Source organism: Erythrolamprus reginae, chromosome 2 (assembly GCF_031021105.1).
Source record: "Erythrolamprus reginae isolate rEryReg1 chromosome 2, rEryReg1.hap1, whole genome shotgun sequence".
Lineage (NCBI taxonomy): Eukaryota > Metazoa > Chordata > Lepidosauria > Squamata > Dipsadidae > Erythrolamprus > Erythrolamprus reginae.
Genome location: NC_091951.1, coordinates 334,892,666 through 334,914,967, shown reverse-complemented (window position 1 = coordinate 334,914,967; position 22,302 = coordinate 334,892,666). Strand labels below are relative to the sequence as shown.

Here is a 22,302-nt window from a genome sequence, read left to right as displayed (position 1 = left end):
GAAACTAATGTCAGAAACAAAAGCAAGCAAACAAACAAAAAACGTCTTCCCAGGAGAATTCTTAAAGACGAAAATTCTCACGTATCACTTTTCTTTCAAGAATTTGCCTTTGAGCTTTAGTGTTTCAAAGTCAGATTGTACCCCACCCAACATGGATTGTATTTTCAGTACTTTGAGACACCTAGGTTGGCTAATGCCAAGACATTTTCCCCCTGAACCTGGGCAGTCTACAACTCCCAAAAGCTACAACTTTGTAAAATGTCAGTATTTTTTTTCCTTTCTTTTGGGCTCGGATGCAAAAGTAGTTAATGACCTTGAAATCTAAGTTAGGTCATATTAAGTTAAGCCTGGAAGAACTTTTCATAACTATCTACTTTATATTAGACCTACTGGTGCTCATACAGATAACACATACAATACTCCCTGGTGATGTATATTCCTTTTCCAGTACTAATGAAAGTTTTATCGCAGACCAGACAGATTACATGCAGTAAATTGTGCTATAAAAGATTGGCTTTCTTTCCTTCTTTTTTTTTTTAATCTTACAAATTCTTCCATTCTGCAGGAAGAGGCAGAATGCTGATTCCTAATGCTGGGAGTGAGATTCTATTTGCCATAAGACAAATTGAGTTGAAGAAGGGAACTCTTAGTCACTGTAGTTGTAATAGCATTTTGGCTTTAGATCTGAAGAAAGTCCTGGATTAGGTGCCTACTGCTGCCTTTACTAAATTGGCTTGGAAATATGGGAATAATAGTCTAGGTCAGAGGAAGTGATGTGCCGGTGCCTGGAGGCTGTTGGGGCCTGGATGGGTGTCAACAAACTCAAACTCAACGCAGACAAGACGGAGTGGCTGTGGGTCTTGCCTCCCAAGGACAATCCCATCTGTCCGTCCATCACCTTGGGGGGGGGAATTATTGACCCCCTCAGAGAGGGTACGCAACTTGGGCGTCCTCCTCAATCCACAGCTGACATTGGAACATCATCTTTCGGCTGTGGCGAGGAGGGCGTTTGCCCAGGTTCGCCTGGTGCACCAGTTGCGGCCCTATTTGGACAGGGAGTCATTGCTCACAGTCACTCATGCCCTCATCATCTCAAGGTTCGACTACTGCAACGCTCTCTACATGGGGCTACCTTTGAAAAGTGTTCGGAAACTCCAGATCGTGCAGAACGCGGCCGTGAGAGCCATCGTGGGGCTTCCCAGATTCACCCACGTATCTACAACACTCCGTGGCCTGCATTGGCTGCCGATCAATTTCCGGTCACAATTCAAAGTGTTGGTTATGACCGTTAAAGCCCTGCATGGCATTGGACCAGAGTACCTCCAGAACCGCCTGCTACCGCACGAATCCCAGCGACCGATAAGGTCCCACAGAGTTGGCCTTCTCTGGGTCCCGTCGACTAAACAATGTCGTCTGGCAGGCCCCAGGGGAAGAGCCTTCTCTGTGGTGGCCCCGGCCCTCTGGAATCAACTCCCCCTGGAGATTAGAACTGCCCCCACCCTCCTTGTCTTCCGGAAACTACTCAAGACCCACCTAAACTGCCAGGCATGGGGGATTTGAGACATTTTTCCTCCATATGTTTGGTATGTATGTGTTGTCTGGTTTTAATATGATAGAGTTTTAGTTATTTCTTTTAATATTAGATTTGTGCCACTATAATATTGTTTTTATCATTGTTGTGAGCCACTCCGAGTCTTCGGAGAGGGGCGGCATACAAATCTAATAAATTGAATTGAATTCCCAACGTTGGCAACTTGAAGATATTTGGACTTCAACTCCCAGAATTCCCCAGCCAGCATTCGCTGGCTGGGGAATTCTGGGAGTTGAAGTCCAAATATCTTCAAGTTGCCAACATTGGGAAACACTGGTCTAGGCATGGTGGGCTACGAGCCGGAACGCTAAATTGCGCTCGCCGCCGCGGCTCGTAAGTACTTGCAGGGCCAGTGTGATTTTGCTTCTCCACCTGTGCAGGTAGCAAAATGGCCCCCGGAGCCACAGGTGCACCCATGTTTTGGCATGCGCAGAAGCAAAAATCCTTGCTGAAACACAGGCGCACCTGAAGTTCTGTGCGCAATTTTACTATTTGCACAGGTGCAGAAGCAAAATTGCTTACGAGCCACTGCGGCGAGCGCAATTTAGCGTTCTGGCTCATAGCCCACCGCTGACTCTAGGGTAGTGGTTCCCAACCTATTTTTGGCCCCACCTAAGCATCTCTAAAATCCTGAGCCCTCCACCCCCCATGAAATATTATTATTATTTATTAGACTTGTATGCCGCCCTTCTCCGAAGACTCGGGGTGGCTCATATAATTCTTATTACAGTATTCAAAAAGTGAACTACTCACGCGAAAGAAGCCTAAAACACCATTAACTAGATTTAAACAAGGTTCCAATTGCCCCCATTAAAAATGAAATTGTAGTTCATTTTAAGTCATAATTTTAAAATTTCTACATATTTTTAAATGTTTTAGATGTGTTTTTTACTTATTATCTTACAATTGATATACAGTGATCCCCCGGGTATCGCGATCCCGATCATTGCGAACGGCTATATGGCGATTTTTCAACCCGGAAGTCAAAACACCATCTGCGCATGCACACCCTTTTTTCTATGGCCACGCATGCGTAGATGGCGCCGGGCAGATCAGCTGCTGGGCGGCTTCCCTGGGTCTTCCCCCTCTTGCTGGCGGGAGGGCGAGCGGCGGGCATCAGCGATGAGTTTCCCCACCGCCCACGCAAACTCCTCGCTGCTGCTGCGCCCGCCGCTTGTGTTGTCCGCCCGCCGCTTGTCCGCCGCCTGCCTGCCCGCGCGCCCGCCGCTCGCCCCGCCCTTCGCCCGCCCACGCCGTTCGCTCGCACCGCTTCCCAGCTGAGTCCTGAAGCCAGAAGGCAAAGGCGAACTTCCGCGTTTGGCTTCGGGACTCAGCTGGGAAGCGGCGCGAGCGAACGGCGTGGGCGGGCGAAGGGCGGGCGAGCGGCGGGCGTGCGGGCAGGCAGGCGGCGGACAAGCGGCGGGCAGACAAGACAAGCGGCGGGCGCGGCAGCAGCGAGGAGTTTGCGTGGGCGGCGGGGAAACCCCAATCTTCGGCTCCTCGCTGCTGCGGCGGAAGTAAAAACACCATCTGCGCATGCGCAGATGGTGTTTTTACTTCCGCACCACTACTTCGCGAAAAACCGATCATTGCGAGGGGTCCTGGAACGGAACCCTCGCAATAATCGGGGGACCACTGTATCCAAGTATTTTATAAATAATGATAAAGTTAGTTTATTTATTATAAAGTTAGTTTATTTATTTTTTCTTTTTTACTTATTATAAATATAAAGATGACTTCTACTTTGAGAGGAGCGATTGTTGCTCCACTAAATGTTACATGTAATGTATGTTTTGTCTGTCTTTGCAATTTAATAAAAAATATTTAATTTTTTTTAATGAAATTGCAGCATCCCAAGCCATGTGATCATGTTTTTGTGATCTTCTGATAAGCAAATTCAATGGGAAGCCAGATTCACTTAACAATCAAGTTATTCACTGAACAATTGTGATTTAAAAGGTCATAAAATGGGAGGGGAAATTTCACTTAGCCATGTCTTATTTAGCAAGGGATATTTGGGGCTCAGTTGTAGCTGTAACTCAAGAACTAGTAGTTGTATGAAGCAATGAGTACAGTGGAACCCCGACATAAGAGCTGCTCTACTTAAGAGCAACTCGAGATAAGAGCTGGGAGGGGAGAGATATTTTTGTTCTACTTACAAGCCCAAATTCGAGATACAAGCGCCAAGGAGCTGTCTCCTGAAGCCAAACGCTAACTTCCGCGTTCGGCTTCAGGAGACAGCTGCGAAGCGGCGCGTGTGTTTTAAAAGGTTGCAGCCGGCCTGGGGGGCTCGGGGGGGTGGTGCTTGCAGCTTTCTTTCTTGCTTTTTTTCTTTCTCTCTTTTACCTTCCCTTCTATTTCTTCTTTTCTTTCTCCTTCCCACCTTCTTCCCTCCCTCCCTCCCTTCACTCATTCCTCTCTTACTCTCCCCTTTCATAAGTTTCCTTGCTTCCTTCCTCTGTTCCTGTCCCTTCCCCCTTTCTTTCTTTCTTTCTTTCTTGCTTTCTTTCTTGCTCTTTTTCTTTCTCTCTTTTACCTTCCCTTCCTCTATTTCTTCTTTTCTTTCTCCTTCCCACCTTCTTCCCTCCCTCCCTTCACTCATTCCTCTCTTACTCTCCCCTTTCATAAGTTTCCTTGCTTCCTTCCTCTGTTCCTGTCCCTTCCCCCTTTCTTTCTTTCTTTCTTTCTTTCTTTCTTTCTTGCTTTCTTTCTTTCTCTCTTTTACCTTCCATTCCTCTATTTCTTCTTTTCTTTCTCCTTCCCACCTTCTTCCCTCCCTCCCTTCACTCATTCCTCTCTTACTCTCCCCTTTCATAAGTTTCCTTGCTTCCTTCCTCTGTTCCTGTCCCTTCCCCCTTTCTTTCTTTCTTTCTTTCTTTCTTGCTTTCTTTCTTTCTCTCTTTTACCTTCCATTCCTCTATTTCTTCTTTTCTTTCTCCTTCCCACCTTCCCTCCCTCCCTCCCTTCACTCATTCCTCTCTTACTCTCCCCTTTCATAAGTTTCCTTGCTTCCTTCCTCTGTTCCTGTCCCTTCCCCCTTTCTTTCTTTCTTTCTTTCTTTCTTTCTTTCTTTCTTTCTTGCTTGCTTGCTTGCTTGCTTGCTTGCTCTTTTTCTTTCTCTCTTTTACCTTCCCTTCCTCTATTTCTTCTTTTCTTTCTCCTTCCCACCTTCTTCCCTCCCTCCCTCCCTTCACTCATTCCTCTCTTACTCTCCCCTTTCATAAGTTTCCTTGCTTCCTTCCTCTGTTCCTGTCCCTTCCCTCTTTCCTTCCTTCCTTCCCACCCTCCGTCCATTCATTCACCCATTCCTCTCTTGATCGCTTAAAGCCGGTCCCTGGTGCAAAAAGGGTTGAGGACCTCTGTCCTACAGGATTGGGTGGCAGAGAAGTTGAACATATGTAAATTTAAAAGTTTAAGAAAGTTTACAAGTTAAGTGAAAGAAACTTCATTATTCATTTATATGTACATGTACATTTCTTCATTAAAAACATGTCTTTCTGCATAATTTAGACTAACTTTGTGAGTTTTTTGAGGGCTGGAACCAATTAAAATTATTTACATTAATTCCTATGGGGAAAAGTCGTTCGAGATAAGAGCTGCTTGACTTAAGAGCCCAGGTCCGGAAGGAATTAAACTCGTATCTCGAGGTACCACTGTATTGTCGTTTGAATGTATTTGAAGTCTTACAATTTCCTGAAGCAGCTCGTGCAAAACTGTTCAGTTTTCTCTAGCTTTAAATGTATTACTAGTAAAACAATCTATGTAGAGGATTCAAGAACCTAAGGGGTAGCAGGTGGTAGTGGGAGAGAAGCATCATTTACCTTGAATCTGCCACAGGCAGGAGGATACCCCGTCAAAAGGATTTTATCCCTTAGCAGGTTTTGTTCTGAGAACAAAGCAAGTTCATAATTCTACTTCCTTATTTTTCAAGTCTTACCTTTAGTATTCTTGCTAAATCTCTAGATACAGAGATCGGTTTCTCTGAGGGTTATAACCGCAAGAACGAGCATGCTTCCCCCCCCCCTGCTAATAAGCTACTCAGGGTTACTGGGACACCTTCGGGAAAAAAATTCTGAGCGGAAAAGCTTAGGAAATATTTTTAGCAAGGAGTAACTTGTGGGAATGCAGAAACAAAAACAAATGCAAAATGATAAATCCAGAAGATTGTGCAAATGGTTCCGTTCACCATCAAGATTGTCAAATCTTTCTGGCAATAAGGGGGAGGGAACATTCTTGTTAGTAAAATGGAATGCTAATAAATGATAATAATAAATCACTCCTTCCTTCCTTTCCTCCCTCCCTCCTTCCTTCCTTTCCTCCCTCCTTCCTTCGTTCCTTCCCTCCTTCCTTCTTTCCTTCCTTTCCTCCTTCCTTCCTTTCCTCCCTCCTTCCTTCCTTTTCTCCCTCCTTCCTTCCTTCCTTTCCTCCCTCCTTCCTTCCTTTCCTCCCTCCTTCCTTCCTTCCTTCCCTCCTTCCTTCTTTCCTTCCTTTCCTCCCTCCCTCCTTCCTTCCTTTCCTCCCTCCTTCCTTCCTTCTTTCCCTCCCACCCTCCTTCCTTTCTTCCCTCCTTCCTTCCTTTCCTCCCTCCTTCCTTCCTTCCTATCTTCCCTCCTTCCTTCCTTTCCTCCCTCCTTCCTTCCTTTCTTCCCTCCTTCCTTCCCTCCTTCCTTCCTTTCCTCCCTCCTTCCTTCCTTCCTTTCTTCCCTCCTCCCTTCCTTCCTTCCTTTCCTCCCTCCTTCCTTCCTTTCTTCCCTCCCTGTCTCCCACACAGTTTTCTCAGCAAGATTTTGGAAGTGGCTCACCACTGCCTTCTTCCTTGGGTTGAGAGACAATGGCTGGCTCAAGATCTTCTATTTAAAATACGTTTTAATTGTATTTTGTTACATTAAACAAATATTCATAACTTACATATAATTGTGCTCATTTACATACCATTTACATACCATGTCATTCACATTCAAATATACTCTATACCCTTTAGGTGTACATTTTAGTTCTACTTCTAGGTTGTCTCTTCTTTTTCCATTTTTTAATTCTTGATCCAAGCTCAAGATCGTCTAACTGGCTTTGATGCCTAAGGCCAGGCTAGAATTCAAAGTCTCCCAGTTTGTTTATCGATTGCTATTGTTATATCTTGGAAGCTACTATGAGAACCAATCCCAGCCAACAAGCAAGTATAAATCAAATAATGTACACATGACATCTGGTTTTGTTGTTCATGAGCTTTTGATCCCCAAGTGTATCTACCGTATTTTTAGGTGTATAAGACGTACTTCTTTCCTCCCTAAAAAGACTGATAATTAGGGTGCGTCTTATAATCTGAATGTAGCTTTCCACCCCAGTCCTAACTAGGTGCTAACGAACCTCCCAGCTCTTACCTTGCAGGCTCTTTCATTGTTTCTCTCTGTGAAGAATGTTTTCCAAGCCCCAAGTCTTTGCAGGACTTTTCCAATTACTTTAACTTGCTCAGAAGAAGTTTCTTTCCAGCCCTAACCAGGTGCTAACAATTTACTGGCTTCATTTACTGGCTACCGAAGCCAATTTACTGGCTTCAAAGCTCTTTCATTGTTACTCTCTACCAAGAATGTTTTCCAAGCCCTAAGTTTTGGAAGGGTTTTTGCTTTACTTGCTCCGACTGTTTCTTTCCAAGTGCTAAAGAGATGTTCCCAGCTCTTACTGTCTTGTAAGCTCTTTCATTGTTACTGTCTCAGAATAAAGTTTTTTTTAAAGCCCTTAACCAGGGGATAAAATAATGTGCTGAAGCTGACCAGACTAAGGATGCTAGCCAGATGAATACCTGGTAAGCAGATACTTTCCCCTATTTTCCTCCCCAAAAACTAAGGTGCGTCGTATACAATGTTCCCTCGATTTTCGCGGGTTCGAACTTCGCGAAACGCCTATACCACGGTTTTTCAAAAATATTAATTAAAAAATACTTTGCGGTTTTTTCCCCCTACACCACGGTTTTTCCTGCCTGATGACATCATGTGTCATCGCCAAACTTTCGTCCACCTTTAATAATTTTTTTTAAAAATAAACTTTAATAAATAAACATGGTGAGTAATAATCTAAATGGTTGCTAAGGGGATGGGAAATTGTAATTTAGGGGTTTAAAGTGTTAAGGGAAGGCTTGTGACACTGTTCATAGCCAAAAATAGTGTATTTACTTCCGTATCTCTACTTCGCGGAAATTCGACGTTCGCGGGCGGTCTCGGAACGCATCCCCCACGAAAATCGAGGGAACACTGTACTCCGGTGCATCTTATACTCTGGAAAATACGGTAATTAAAAGTTGAGACAGACAGACTTGCATTAAAAGACCCACACAATGAAGGCTACCTGTGAGCTGATCCACCTTCTTCCACTCGGGCAATTATGATGGCATGAGGGGAGCGCTTGGATCCACGGCCACCAGTAATCTGGATTCCCAGCCCGTCAGTTCCCTTCATCATGGTCATCTTCCATATCCGACAGCCTTCTCTCTGGTAGGAGAAATTGAAGAGAGTCCCTGTAGCGTTACTGGAAGTAAGTTGGTGGGAAATCTTTCTCACTGCATTTGTCTATGGAGATTCGCAGGCATCTAGGTCATCACTGACGCAAAGGTGTTTTTTCAAGAGACAAGTGGACTTTCTTTGGTTTTTCTCATTAAAGGTACAGTGATACCTCGTCTTACAAAACCCTCGTCATACAAACTTTTCAAGATACAATCCAAGGGTTTAAGATTTTTTTGCCTCTTCTTCTAAACTATTTCCACCTTACAAACCCAAGCCGCCGCCACTGGGATGCCCCGCCTCCGGACTTCTGTTGCCAGCAAAGCGCCCATTTTTGTGCTGCTGGGATTCCCCTGAAGCTCCCCTCCCAGCCTCAGCGAAATCGCAGCATCACAAAAACACGGAAGTCCGGAGGTGGGGTTTCGAGGATTTCCGTGTTTTTGCGATGTTGCAATTTCGCTGAATCTCCCCTTGCTGGGAGACCCCACCTCTGGACTTCCGTTGCCAGCGAATCACCCCTTTTTGCGCTGCTGGGATTCCCCTGCAGCATCACAAAAACACGGATGTCCAGAGGTGGGATTTCCCATGGAGGGGAGCCTCAGGGGAATCCCAGTAGCGCAAAAACAGGCGCTTCGGCTGGCAAAAGGGGGGAGTTTTGGGCTTGCACGCATTCATCGCTTTTCCATTGATTCCTATAGGAAACATTGTTTCCTCTTACAAACTTTTCACCTTACAAATCTCGTCCCGGAACCAATTAAGTTCGTAAGACGAGGTATCACTCTATTTCATTCATTCAGATCTAGGATGGGTTCTTTGAGTGTTCCCTTTATTTTTTTGAGCAATAATACCACTTCAGGATGGCCCCAGAGATGGGTGGGAATGGAGATTTTGCAGTATCCTTCCCCTGTCACGCCCACCAAGCCAAGCCCACCAAGCCACATCACACCCACCAAGTCACGCCTACAGAACGGGTAGTAAAAAAAATTGGATTTCACCACTGATTTTGCCAAATCCAAAAATTGGATTTGAGCCACTGTCACTTTTTTCAGCATTGTCATAATTTTGAATAGTTATTTTAAAATAAACGCTGTATGCCATGGACTATCTGTATAACGATGCCATGAAAGATTTTTTTCCTCATGGCTCACCAAGGAAGAGAACAGTCCACAAAGATGCAGTTCTACCTACAAACCCTCCGCCCCTCTCTCCACCAACACACACCTGAGAAATTTACTACAAAATACAGGGGTACCTCTACCTAAGAACGCCTCTACTTATGAACTTTTCTAGATAAGAACCGGATGTTCAAGATTTTTTTGCCTCTTCTCAAAAACCATTTTCCACTTATAAACCCGAGCCTCTGAAACTGTAACCAGAAAAGGCAGAGAGAAGCCTCCATGGGGCTTTTCTAGGAATGTCCTGGGAGGAAACAGGGCTGGGAAAGGCAGGGAGAAACTTCCGTGGGGCCTCTCTAGGAATCTCCTGGGAGGAAACAGGGCTGGGAAAGGCAGGGAGAAACTTCCATGGGGCTTCTCTAGGAATCTCCTGGGAGGAAACAGGGCCGGGAAAGACAGGGAGAAGCCTCTGTGGGGCCTCTCTAGGAATCTCCTGGGAGGAAACAGGGCCGGGAAAGACAGGGAGAAGCCTCTGTGGGGCCTCTCTAGGAATCTCCTGGGAGGAAACAGGGCCGGGAAAGACAGGGAGAAGCCTCTGTGGGGCCTCTCTAGGAATCTCCTGGGAGGAAACAGGGCCAGAAAAGGCAGGAAGAAGCCTCCATGGGGCCTCTCTAGGAATCTCCTGGGAGGGAACAGGGCCTCCACCCTCCCCTGTGATTTCCCCAACCGCACACATTATTTGCTTTTCCATTGATTCCTATGGGGAAAATTGCTTCTTCTTACAAACCTTTCTACTTAAGAACGTGGTCATGGAACGAATTAAGTTTGTAAGTAGAGGCACCACTGTATGTACACAAACCGAATACAGCCGGAAACCTATATTACATCCTGAATGTTCTGAAGTGCTCCATTTTAGGCCTTAGGAAGCCGCATAAATTCCTGGCTCCAAGCCCAGCGTGCTCTGGTGAAAAGAAGCACACCTTGATTCCCAATACCGTTTTTCTTGGCATTTCCGTTGTGTTGAAAAAGAGAGGAGAGTATGCTTGGAATGCTTGAAAGAGGGTGGGTGATTCCGGGGAAGAATAAAAAAGAAGTTGTTTTCCCTACATCTGGCAGGGTTTTTTTCTCAGTAACAGCACAACAGTGGCTTCGTAACTTCCTTGTTAGCAATACAGTGATACTTCGTCTTACAAACGTCTCGTCATACAAACTTTTCAAGATACAAACCCGGGGTTTAAGATTTTTTTGCCTCTTCTTCCAAAGTATTTTCACCTTACAAACCCAAGCCGCCGCCACTGGGATGCCCCGCCTCCAGACTTCCGTTGCCAGCGAAGCGCCCGTTTTTGCGCTGCTGGGATTCCCCTGAGGCTCCCCTCCATGGGAAACACCACCTCCGGACTTCTGCGTTTTTGCGCTGCTGGGATTCCCCTGAGGCTCCCCTCCATGGGAAACCCCACCTCCGGACTTCTGCGTTTTTGTGATGCTGGGATTCCCCTGAGGCTCCCCTCCATGGGAAACCCCACCTCCGGACTTCTGCGTTTTTGCGCTGTTGGGATTCCCCTGAGGCTCCCCTCCATGGGAAACACCACCTCCGGACTTCTGCGTTTTTGTGATGCTGGGATTCCCCTGAGGCTCCCCTCCATGGGAAACATCACCTCCGGACTTCTGCGTTTTTGTGATGCTGGGATTCCCCTGAGGCTCCCCTCCATGGGAAACCCCACCTCCGGACTTCCGCGTTTTTGCGCTGCTGGGATTCCCATGAGGCTCCCCTCCATGGGAAACATCACCTCCGGACTTCTGCGTTTTTGTGATGCTGCGATTTCGCTGAGGCTCCCCTCGCTGGGAAACCTCACCTCCGGACTTCCATTGCCAGAGAAGCACCCGTTTTTGTGCTGCTGTGATTCCCCTGCTGGGATTCCCCTGCAGCATCACAAAAACACGGAAGTCCAGAGGTGGGGTTTCCCATGGAGGGGAGCCTCAGGGGAATCCCAGCAGCACAAAGCAAAAACGGGCATTTCGGCTGGCAAAAGGGGTGAGTTTTGGGCTTGCATGCATTAATCGCTTTTCCATTGATTCCTATGGGAAACATTGTTTCATCTTACAAACTTTTCACCTTACAAACCTTGTCCTGGAACCAATTAAGTTAGTAAGATGAGGTATCACTGTATTTTGCAGGCAACGGGCCTGAAGAACTTAGCCTAATATTGTTTTTAGAAGAAGAGTGATACGTTTGCGGTAATTGAACCGATCAGCTTGCAGATGATAAAGATGTCATTCCAGGGCTTAAAAGACTTTTCTCCTCTTTTTAAAGGGTTTTCCACTATTCAGGGGAAATTAATCAAAATGCTGATGTATTGCATTCCAGCTTCATTTATCCGCTCCCACTGATATTCATGAAACTCTACTGAACCAAACAGACATAATAGAATTACAGTGCTATTAATGATAAGTGTCATTAAATCACACGCCACACTGTTACTATATTACATCTGCTTCATGGAACATATTGTGATGTAAATCTAGAAGTCGGCACGGCTGGAAGAGAATATTTGAAGCTCAGAGTTGAGTTGGTGCTCTCTGAGGTTGGTGGTGTTCTTGTGGGCATTTAATTACCAAACTACATCATATCATCAATGCTAGAGGAGAGTGATGTTTGTTAGCTCATTTGGCTTTGGTAGTGAAATAAAGCTATTTCTTCCAATGCCATTCCACTTCTCCAATGGATGGAAAAGAAGATAGAAGAATGCAGCTGCGAGAGCAGTCATGGGCTTCCCCAGGTATGCCCATGTTACACCAACACTCCGCAGTCTGCATTGGTTGCCGATCAATTTCCGGTCACAATTCAAAGTGTTGGTTATGACCTATAAAGCCCTTCATGGCACCGGACCAGAATATCTCCAAGACCGCCTTCTGCTGCACGAATCCCAGTGACCGATTAGGCCCCACAGAGTGGGCCTTCTCCGGGTCCCATCAACTAAACAATGTCGGTTGGCGGGCCCCAGGGGAAGAGCCTTCTCTGTGGCGGCCCCGACTCTCTGGAACCAACTCCCCCCAGAGATTAGAACAGCCCCCACCCTCCTTGCCTTTCGTAAACTCCTCAAAACCCACCTTTGCCGTCAGGCATGGGGGAACTGAGATATCTCCCCCGGGCCTATACAATTTATGTATGGTATGTTTGTACGTATGTCTGCTTAATAATGGTTTTTTAAAAATATTTTAAATTGTAAATTATTAGATTTGTTATGAACTGTTTTATTCTGTTGTGAGCCGCCCCGAGTCTACGGAGAGGGGCGGCATACAAATCTAATAAATAAATAAATGAATGAATGAATGAATGAATGAATAAAATAAATAAATAAATAAATAAATAAATAAATAAATAAATAAATAAATAAAATATAGAGTATAAAGAAGCTATCCCTTTTATCCTTTCCAGTTGAATAGAAAGTTTTAAAGAAATTATGCGAAGGAGAGCTCAGAGGTCTATCCACCCCTTGACACAGAATAGAATAGAATAGAATAGAATTCTTTGTTGGCCAAGTGTGATTGCACACACAAGGAATTTGTCTTGGTGCAGATGCTCTCAGCGTATATAAAAGAAAAAGATACATTTGTCAAGAATCATGTGGTACAACACTTAATTATTGTCAAATAAGGGGTCAAATAAGCAACGAAGAAACAATCAATATTAATAAAAATCTTAGGATACAAGCAACAAGTTACAGTCATACAGTCCTAAGTGGGAGGAAAAGGATGATAGGAATGATGAGAAAAAACTAGTAGAAAAAAAAGTGCAGACTTAGTAAAAATGTTTGACAGGGTTGAGGGAATTATTTGTTTAGCAGAGTGATGGCGTTCGGGGAAAAACTGTTCTTGTGTCTAGTTGTCTTGGTGTGCAGTGCTCTGTAGCGATGTTTTGAGGGAAGGAGTTGAAACACTTTATGTCCAGGATGTGAGGGGTCAGTAAATATTTTCCCCGCCCTCTTTTTGACTCGTGCAATATACAGGTCCTCAATGGAAGGCAGGTTGCAGTTCTAATTATCATTTGAAGTCTGTGTTGGTCCTGTTGGGTTGCAGAACCAAACGAGTCACGTGCTAGCCATGCCCACCCCAGAATAGCGAAGATGTGATGTCGCGGATTTGACACTCCTTCATTGGCAGGGTAATTCTTGCCAAACTAAACAAAACAGGATCAAATGTGATACAGTAAGAGAAATTGGCAAAAGTTGGGGAGTTGGAGGAAGGGTGTAAAGAAAATCCAGATTTCTTGATGACCAGTCGCAGAGCAAGAATGAGGATGGAGCCGGGGTGGCGCAGCAGGTAGAGTGCTGTACTGCAGGCCACTGAAGCTGACTGTAGATCTGAAGGTCCGCGGTTCAAATCTCATCACTGGCTCAAGGTTGACTCAGCCTTCCATCCTTCTGAGGTGGGTAAAATGAGGACCCGGATTGTGGGGGCAATATGCTGGCTCTGTTAAAAAGTGCTATTGCTAACATGTTGTAAGCTGCCCTGAGTCTAAGGAGAAGGGCGGCATAAAAATCGAATAAGTAGATAAAAATCGAATAAATAAATGGTAACTCCATCCTACTGCTCTTTCATCACTCATTGGTTTTTCAAGACCATCAACCAAGGTATCTTTCTAAACCGGCTTTGCTGGTATCGGATGAGAGGCCCTGTTTTATAGGTTCTCTCCTTTCTCTGGCTGGTTTCAACTGGAGTCCACAGGTAGCAGGAGATTTCATCCACGTCCCCTTCTTTGTAGATTGCTACAGAATTTTACATTCTCTCCCTGTCGATGTGCAACTTATGACCTTTCATTTTAAACACCATTCCAAAATCTGTAGTTCCTTTTAAACAAATATGCAAATTTATTCCTTTCCTGCTTTCAGAAGTATGGGGAATTGTTACTAGCACGGAACAAACTAGGATGTGAAGCCATAGACTGAGTTTCGCACAACATCCTGGTTTATTCTGAGTGATTGCTGCAACTCAACAGAGGCAATACTGAACTTTCTGAATCAATACCTTCCCCCTTTCGGTCTAGGGCCGGGATGGCGAACCTATAATGCCATAGGTGGCACATGGAGCCATATCGGAGGGCATGTGAGACTTTGTCCTGTGTCAGCTCCGCCAATTAATTTTCAGCCTTGAGAAAGGCCGTTTCCTCCTCTGGATGTTTCAGGGAAGCTTCTCTGAAGTCCCGGAGGCAAAAAAATGCACTTCCACTTTGCCGTTCTGCTGTTTTTTGCACTCCCAGGATTCAGGGAAGCTTCCTGGAGCCCCGGAGGGCAAAAAAGGCACAGCAGCAAACCAGAATGCGTTTTCCAAACTTCCAGTTTGCCCATTGTGCTGTTTTTTGCACTCCCGGGATTTAGGGAAGCTTCCCTGAATCCTGGGAGTGCAAAAAACAGCACAACGGCAAAGTAGAAGTGCATTTTTTTTGGCCTCCGGGACTTCAGGGAAGCTTCCCTGAAGCATCCAACGGACAAACTGGAAGTTTTCAAAAATGCACTTGCACTTTGCCTTTGTGTTGTTTTTGCACTCCCAGGATTCAGGGAAGCTTCCTAAAGCCCTGAGGTGCCAAAAACAGCACAAAGGCAAACCGGAAGGGCATTTTCCGAACTTTCAGTTTGCCCATTGTGCTATTTTTTACACTCCAGAGCTTCAGGAAGCTTCCTTGAACCCTCCTGAGTGCAAAAAACAGCACAACAGCAAAAGAACTTCCGGTTTGTCCGTTTGGGCATTTTTTTTTCATCTAACAGGCTTCAGTAAAGCCTGTGCACATACACAGGGGTCAGTAATGGGCAGCCAATATTTTTACTGCCACGCTGTGGGTGGGGCTTATTTTGTGGGTGTGGCTTGATGGTCATGTGACTGGGTAGGAGTGGCTTGCCAGCCGTGTGACCAGGTGGGAGTGGCTTGAACTATCATCATCATTCAAGTGAACTGTTATTGCTGCACGATGCCTTTTCATTTCAGCTGTGGGCCGAGTGAGGGTTTCGCGAGGGGAAAAAGACCGCAGCCCAGACTGCTTCGGTGCGGTGCGGCTCTCCTGGCCTTGGGAGGTGGCTGCGTGAGGCTGGAGGGGAGCTGGGTAGGAGAGAGGGAAGCTCGTCCAATGCCAGGAAGGAAGAAACAGGAAAAAAGCGAGGAGCGCAGGCGCAGCAGCAGCAGGGAAAAAAAGGAGAGCCGAGCTAAGGCTGGTAATCCAGGAAGTACAGCTGGAGCTGTACATGCAGCTTAATTTCCGCTAGTAGAACTGCATTCTACACCATCTATCCTGCCTGCTGCTCACCACTGACAGGGGGGCAATGCGGGTGTGTGTGCATGCATTTGGGGGGAGGGAATGGGGTGTGGGCACATTATTATTATTATTATTATTATTATTATTATTATTATTATTATTATTATTATGTCAACACAACACAGCAAACGAGATCACTATGCTGGATTTCGTATTTCATCACCAGTCGGGCGCTTCCCAAGCACCAAGGACAGTGTGATGTAGCGGCAAATTATGTTTGCCAATCCCAGTAAAGCGGCCATTTGCAATTGACAGATGGAGATTTTGTCAATTCCAATGGTTTTCAAATGTCCACTGAGATCCTTTGGCACTGCGCCCAGCGTGCCAAGGACCACTGAGACCACTTTCACTGGCTTATGCCAGAGTCGTTGCAGCTCGATTTTCAGATCTTCGTATTTCACTAATTTCTCTAGCTGCTTCTCCTCAATTCTGCTGTCCCCTGGGATTATTATTGTTGTTGTTGTTGTTGTTGTTGTTGTTGTTGTTGTTGTTGTTATTATTATTATTATTATTATTATTATTATTATTATTAATTAGATTTGTATGCCGCCCCTCTCCGAGGACTCGGAACAGCTCACAACAAGAAAAACAGTACAAATCCAATATTTAAAAAACACTTTAAAACATGCACTGATGCTATCACACCCTCACACACACTTTTGGCAGGCGAACTGAAAAAGGTTCTCCGTCACTGGTCTAGGGAAAATGCTTAACTTCGGATGGATGCTCCCCACTTGTTTCTGAACTTCTCTTCTGTTTGCATCACTTAAAGAGATCTAGATGAAATTTGCATTTAAAAGAGGCATAAATGTCTCTATGCATATGCTACAAAGACAATTAGGCTGGAGCTGGAATGTAATTTTCTGTCTCATTATGTGTGAAAAATGGGTTATCTATCTTATACAACAGGTCCCAAATGAGAATAGCGTTGTTCTTTTTAAATAAAAAAAAATTCATGTTGCTTCTAGGAGTTATCTGCCTGCGTCAGGAAAGCGCGGCTATGAAAAAGATGCATTTATATTGGGAGCAATCTGTATCCTAAAGTGCAATTCTATGATGCAACTTTGGAGAGACAGATCAGGATTGTGCGAAAACAAACCCCAAAACAAACCTGGGTTGTAACCCGAATTGGACGGTGTTCTGTCGGGCTGTCTGGTAGAATCCTCCCAAAAATTCACAGGTACAAATTTCAGACACACACACGTTTGAACAGTCAAAACAATGTTCTTTATAATGAAAATTCACTTAAACCAAGCCCTCTTTTTGTATAGCAAAGAGCACCGTCTCCAAACAAACTGGTAATTTGTACAAGTCCCTTATCAGTTCTGTGATACTTAGCTTGCAGCTGTGAGACAATTCACAGTCCTTCTTTCACAAAGTGAAACACACTTTGCTCTGGTTTAGTTTCAAAGCAGGGAAAAGTCAGCACACAAAAGGTCAAACACAGCAAGGCAGGCACGAAACACAACGATCAGATAATCCTCCACAATGGCCAAACCCACAGGCTGCTATTTATAGCAGCCTCACTAATTGCCACAGCCCCACCCAACCACAGGTGGCCTCATTTTCTTTGATAATAATCTCTCAGTTGTTGTTGCCTATGCATCGCTCTCCGCATGCGTGGGTGTATCATTAACTCTTGTTCCGAATCCAAGGAGGAGCTAGATAAATGATCTCCTTCTGAGCTGTCTGCCACACTCTCCTCCTCCCTGTCACTCATGTCTTCTTGGTCAGAGGAGCCTTCATCACCAGATTCCACCGGGGGCAAAACAGGCCTGCAGCATGTGGATGTCTCCCCCACATCCACAGTCCTTGGGGCAGGAGCTGGGACAAAGCTAACCACAACAGACAGGATATTCAAATTCTTTGCTTTCGTACGTAAGGTCCTTTGCTTCGTTCCACAAGCAAAAGCAGAGCTTATGCTGTTATTTGCAATTCAATAAGGTCTAAAAAAAAATCTGTAGGGAAGCAGTGAGAATTGATTTGAAGAAATCCCCAGCAACATAAAACTGTCAGCGTGCAAAGTTTATTCATTTGGGCAGCCTTCATTAAGCCTTCTCCCCACCCTCTGGTTTTGTGGATAGTGTGTGTTTTGTAAGACAAGTCTGAACAGCATTTAAATTGTAAAGGTGGCGTACCGTATTTTTCGGTGTATAAGACACATCTCTTTCCTCCCTAAAAGAGGCTGATAATTTGGGTGAGTCTCTGAATGTAGCTTTTTTTTTCCAGCCCTAAGTAGCAGCTAACGATCTTCCCAGCTCTTACCTTGCAGGCTCTTTCATTGTTTCTCCCTGCGAAGAATGTTTTCCAAGCCCTAAGTCTTTGCAGTGTTTTTTTCATTGCTCTAAACTTGCTCTGAGTTTCTTTCCAGCCCTAACCAGGTGCTAACGATGTTCCCAGCTCTTACGGCTTGCAAGGTCTTTCATTGTTACTCTCTGCGAAGAATGTTTTCTAAACCCTGTCTTTGTAGGGTTTTTTTTTCATTGCTTTACTTGCTCCGAATGTTTCTTTCCAGCCCTAACCAGGTGCTATTAATCTTCCCAAACTCTTTCATTGTTACTCTCTGCTAGGAATGTTTTTGTAGGGTTTTTTTAATTGCTTTATTTGCTCCAAATGTTTTTTCCCAGCCCTAACCAGGTGCTAACAATGTTCCAAGCTCTTTCCTTGTTACTATCTGCAAAAAATAATGTTTTCCAAGCCCTAACTCTTTGCAGGGTTTTTTCCTTTGCTCTATTTGCTCAGACTGTTTCTTCCCATGTGCTAATGATGTTCCCAGCTCTTACTGGCTTGCAAACTCTTTCATTGTTACTCTCTCAGAATAATTTTTTTAAGCCAGGGGATAAAATAAGGAAGGAAGGAAAGAAGGAAAGAAAGAAAGAAAGAAAGAAAGAAAAGGGAGGGAGGGAAGAGGGCAGGAAGGAGAGAGAAGAAGGAAGGAGAGGAAGGAAGGAAGGAAGGAAGGAAGGAAGGAAGGAAGGAAGGAAGGAAGGAAGGAAGGAAGGAAGGAAGGAAGATATTTTTAATGAAAGTGCAGAGATGCCCAATGTAGCATCTGGAATTTACATAAAATTGTGCCTTATCTATGAGCTTTGGGTAGGAGCTCTGCATTAACTGTAGCAAATTTTAACTATGGTTTATGAAAGTGAGTTGCTGCAACAACTCTCAGTCACGTTTGATCACATTTTAGGGTGCAGCAATGACAATAAACAATGGTTAACCAAAACATAAATGAATGTTTTTAATTTCTTTTTCTGGTCACGTCAGCAAAGACCACTCATGAAGCTGGTTTGACCACAGTCCCTTCCTGCCCTCCCACACTGGACAACTGGCAATAACTATCTGGCAAGGAGGACCTCAAAAAGAACGGCTGCCATTTGGGGTTTGGTTAATCTAAAGAAAAGAAGAATTAGGCCTGACACGATGATAGCAGTATTCCACTTCTGAGGGGCTGCCAGAAAGAAGAGGGATTCAAATTATTTTCCAAAGCACCAGAGGGCAGGGCAAAAAGCAATGGTTGGAAACTAATTAAAGAGAGAAGCCATCTGGAATTCAGGATAAACGTCCTAACAGTGAGGACAATTAATCAATGGAACAGCTTGCCTCCAGAAGTTGTGGATGCTGCTGCATCACTGGAGGCTTTTAAGCAGAGATTAGACCATCACTTGTCTGAAATGGTAGAGGGTCTCCTGATTGAGCAGAGGGTTGGACTAGAAGACCTCCAAGGTTCTGTTCTGTTCCACTCTATTCTATTCTAATTCTATTTTCTATTCTATTTTCTGTTCTGTTCTCTTTTTATTTGTTAGAAACATAGAAGACTGACGGCAGAAAAAGACCTCATGGTCCATATAGTCTGCCCTTATACTATTTCCTGTATTTTATCTTATAATGGATATATGTTTATCCCAGGCATGTTTAAATTCAGTTACTGTGGATTTACCAACCACGTCTGCTGGAAGTTTGTTCCAAGGATCTACTACTCTTTCAGTGAAATACAGTAATATTTTCTCACATTGCTTTTGATCTTTCCCCCAACTAACTTCAGATTGTGTCCCCTTGTTCTTGTGTTCACTTTCCTATTAAAACACTTCCCTCCTGGACCTTATTTAACCCTTTGACACATTTAAATCTTTCTATCATGTCCCTCCTTTTCCTTCTGTCCTCCAGACTATACAGATTGAGTTCATTAAGTCTTTCCTGATACGTTTTATGAATCCTACTTGCTTTTCCTACTGCCCGACCACACTGCTCACCCATTTTGAGAGTGTCAGAAATCACTACCCCTAAATCCTTCTCTTCTGAATTTTTTGCTAACACAGAACTGCCAATGCAATACTCAGATTGGGGATTCCATTTCCCCAAGTGTATTATTTTACATTTGGAAACATTAAACTGCAGTTTCCATTGCTTTGACCATTTATCTAGTAAAGCTAAATCATTTACCATATTACAGACCCCTCCAGGAATATCAACCCTATTGCACCCTTTAGAGTCATCGGCAAATAGGCAAACCTTCCCTACCAAACCTTCCCCTATGTCACTCACAAACATACTTGTTTGTTTGTTTGTTTTGTCAAGTACGTATTGGTGGTATACAAAGATATAACAATATCAATATCATTTGTAATCCCAATCAATGGTGATGGATCAATTGCAACCACTATAAATTACACTGTTTCCTTTAGACTCTGTTCTATTGTGCAATCCTAGTTATATGGAGCTTATAAATGAGAGTTTTTAACCAAGTGTAGTTTATTCAGGAAAGCACAATTAAATAAACCATGGCTTAGAATACTATATGAATTCAGTCAGACTGCTAGAATATTCAGCCCAATTTATCTGCTGACAAGCTTTTTGCCAATCACTCTCTAAAGCAGATAACTTATAAACCGAGATGAGATCATCCCTCTGCTCAAGCAGATACAGCTTTGTACCAACGTAGAAAAGAGTCAGATTTAAGACTGACGGCAGAAAAAGACCTCATGGTCCATCCAGTCTGCCCCTATACGACCTCCTGTATTTTATCTTACAATGGATATATGTTTATCCCAGGTACGTTTAAACTCAGTCACTGTGGATCTACCAACCACGTCTGCTGGAAGTTTGTTCCAAGGATCTACTACTCTTTCAGTAAAATAATATTTTCTCATGTTGCTTTTGATCTTTCCCTCAACTAACTTCAGATTGTGTCCCCTTGTTCTTGTGTTCACTTTCCTATTAAAAACACTTCCCTCCTGGACCTTATTTAACCCTTTAACATATTTAAATGTTTCTATCATGTCCCCCCTTTCCCTTCTGTCCTCCAGACTATGCAGATTGAGTTCATTAAGTCTTTCCTGAAACGTTTTATGCTTAAGACCTTCCACCATTCTTGTAGCCCGTTCAATTTTGTCAATATCTTTTTGTAGGTGAGGTCTCCAGAACTGAACACAGTACTGTATTCCAAATGTGGTCTCACCAGCGCTCTATATAAGGGGATCACAATCTCCCTCTTCCTGCTTGTTATTTATTTATTTTATTTATTTATTACTTAGATTTGTATGCCGCCCCTCTCCGAAGACTCGGGGCGGCTCACAACATGTAGAAACAAATCATAAGTAAACAGACAAATTTAAAAATATTAAATATTTTAAAAAACCCATATACTAACAGACGCACACACAGGCATACCATGCATAAATTAAACATGCCCAGGGGGAGATGTTTCAGTTCCCCCATGCCTGACGGCAAAGGTGGGTTTTAAGGAGTTTACGGAAGGCAGGATGAGTAGGGGCAGTCCTAATCTCCGGGGGGAGTTGGTTCCAGAGGGCCGGTGCCGCCACAGAGAAGGCTCTTCCCCTGGGGCCCGCCAACCGACATTGTTTAGTTGACGGGACCCGGAGAAGGCCCACTCTGTGGGACCTAATCGGTCGCTGGGATTCGTGCGGCAGGAGGCGGTCTCGGAGATATTCTGGTCCAATGCCATGAAGGGCTTTAAAGGTCATAACCTCTAGCTGTGCAGCCAAGCATCCTACTTACTTTAAAGGTTATACCTCTAGCTATGCAGCCAAGCATCCTACTTGCTTTTCCTACCGCCCGACCACACTGCTCACCCATTTTGAGACTGTCAGAAATCACTACACCTAAATCCTTCTCTTCTGAAGTTTTTGCTAACACAGAACTGCCAATGCAATACTCAGATTGAGGATTCCCTTTCCCCAAGTGCATTATTTTACATTTGGAAACATTTAACTGCAGTTTCCATTGCTTTGACCATTTATCTAGTAAAGCTAAATCATTTACCATATTACAGACCACTCCAGGAATATCAACCCTATTGCACACTTTAGAGTCATCGGCAAATAGGCAAACCTTTGATTCCCTTTGCCGAAGAAAAGCAAAATACAAGTAATCTTTGGCTTACGATGACAATTGGGACCAGTATTGCCATCACAACATCATGTAACCACATAGCTTAGCAACGACAATTCTATAAATTCCAGTTCTCATCATTAAAGTGTTGGTAATGACCTATAAAGCCCTACATGGCATTGGACCAGAATACCTTCGAGACCGTCTTCTGCCGCACGAATCCCAGCGGCCGATAAGGTCCCACAGAATCGGTCTTCTCCAGGTCCCGTCGACTAAACAATGTCGTCTGGTGGGCCCCAGGGAAGAGCCTTCTCTGAGACGGCCCCGGCCCTCTGCAATCAACTCCCCCCAGAGACTAGAACTGCCCCCACCCTCCTTGTCTTTCGTAAATTGCTTAAGACCCACCTATACCGCCAGGCATGGGGGAATTGAGACATTTCCCCCAGGCTTATA

The 22,302-nt window shown here is 44.4% G+C and overlaps 1 protein-coding gene across 5 annotated transcripts in view; it reads right to left on the bottom strand.

The window, feature by feature from the left end:
• The window catches only part of PDZD2 (PDZ domain containing 2), a 458,739-nt gene that overhangs the window by 110,742 nt on the left and 325,695 nt on the right, over nt 1-22,302 (bottom strand). For all 5 annotated transcript variants that reach the window (XM_070743494.1, XM_070743493.1, XM_070743496.1 and 2 more), the window contains one exon: nt 7,931-8,073. In XM_070743494.1, coding sequence (XP_070599595.1) covers nt 7,931-8,073 — 143 coding nt within the window. The remainder of the gene's footprint in view (nt 1-7,930; nt 8,074-22,302) is intronic.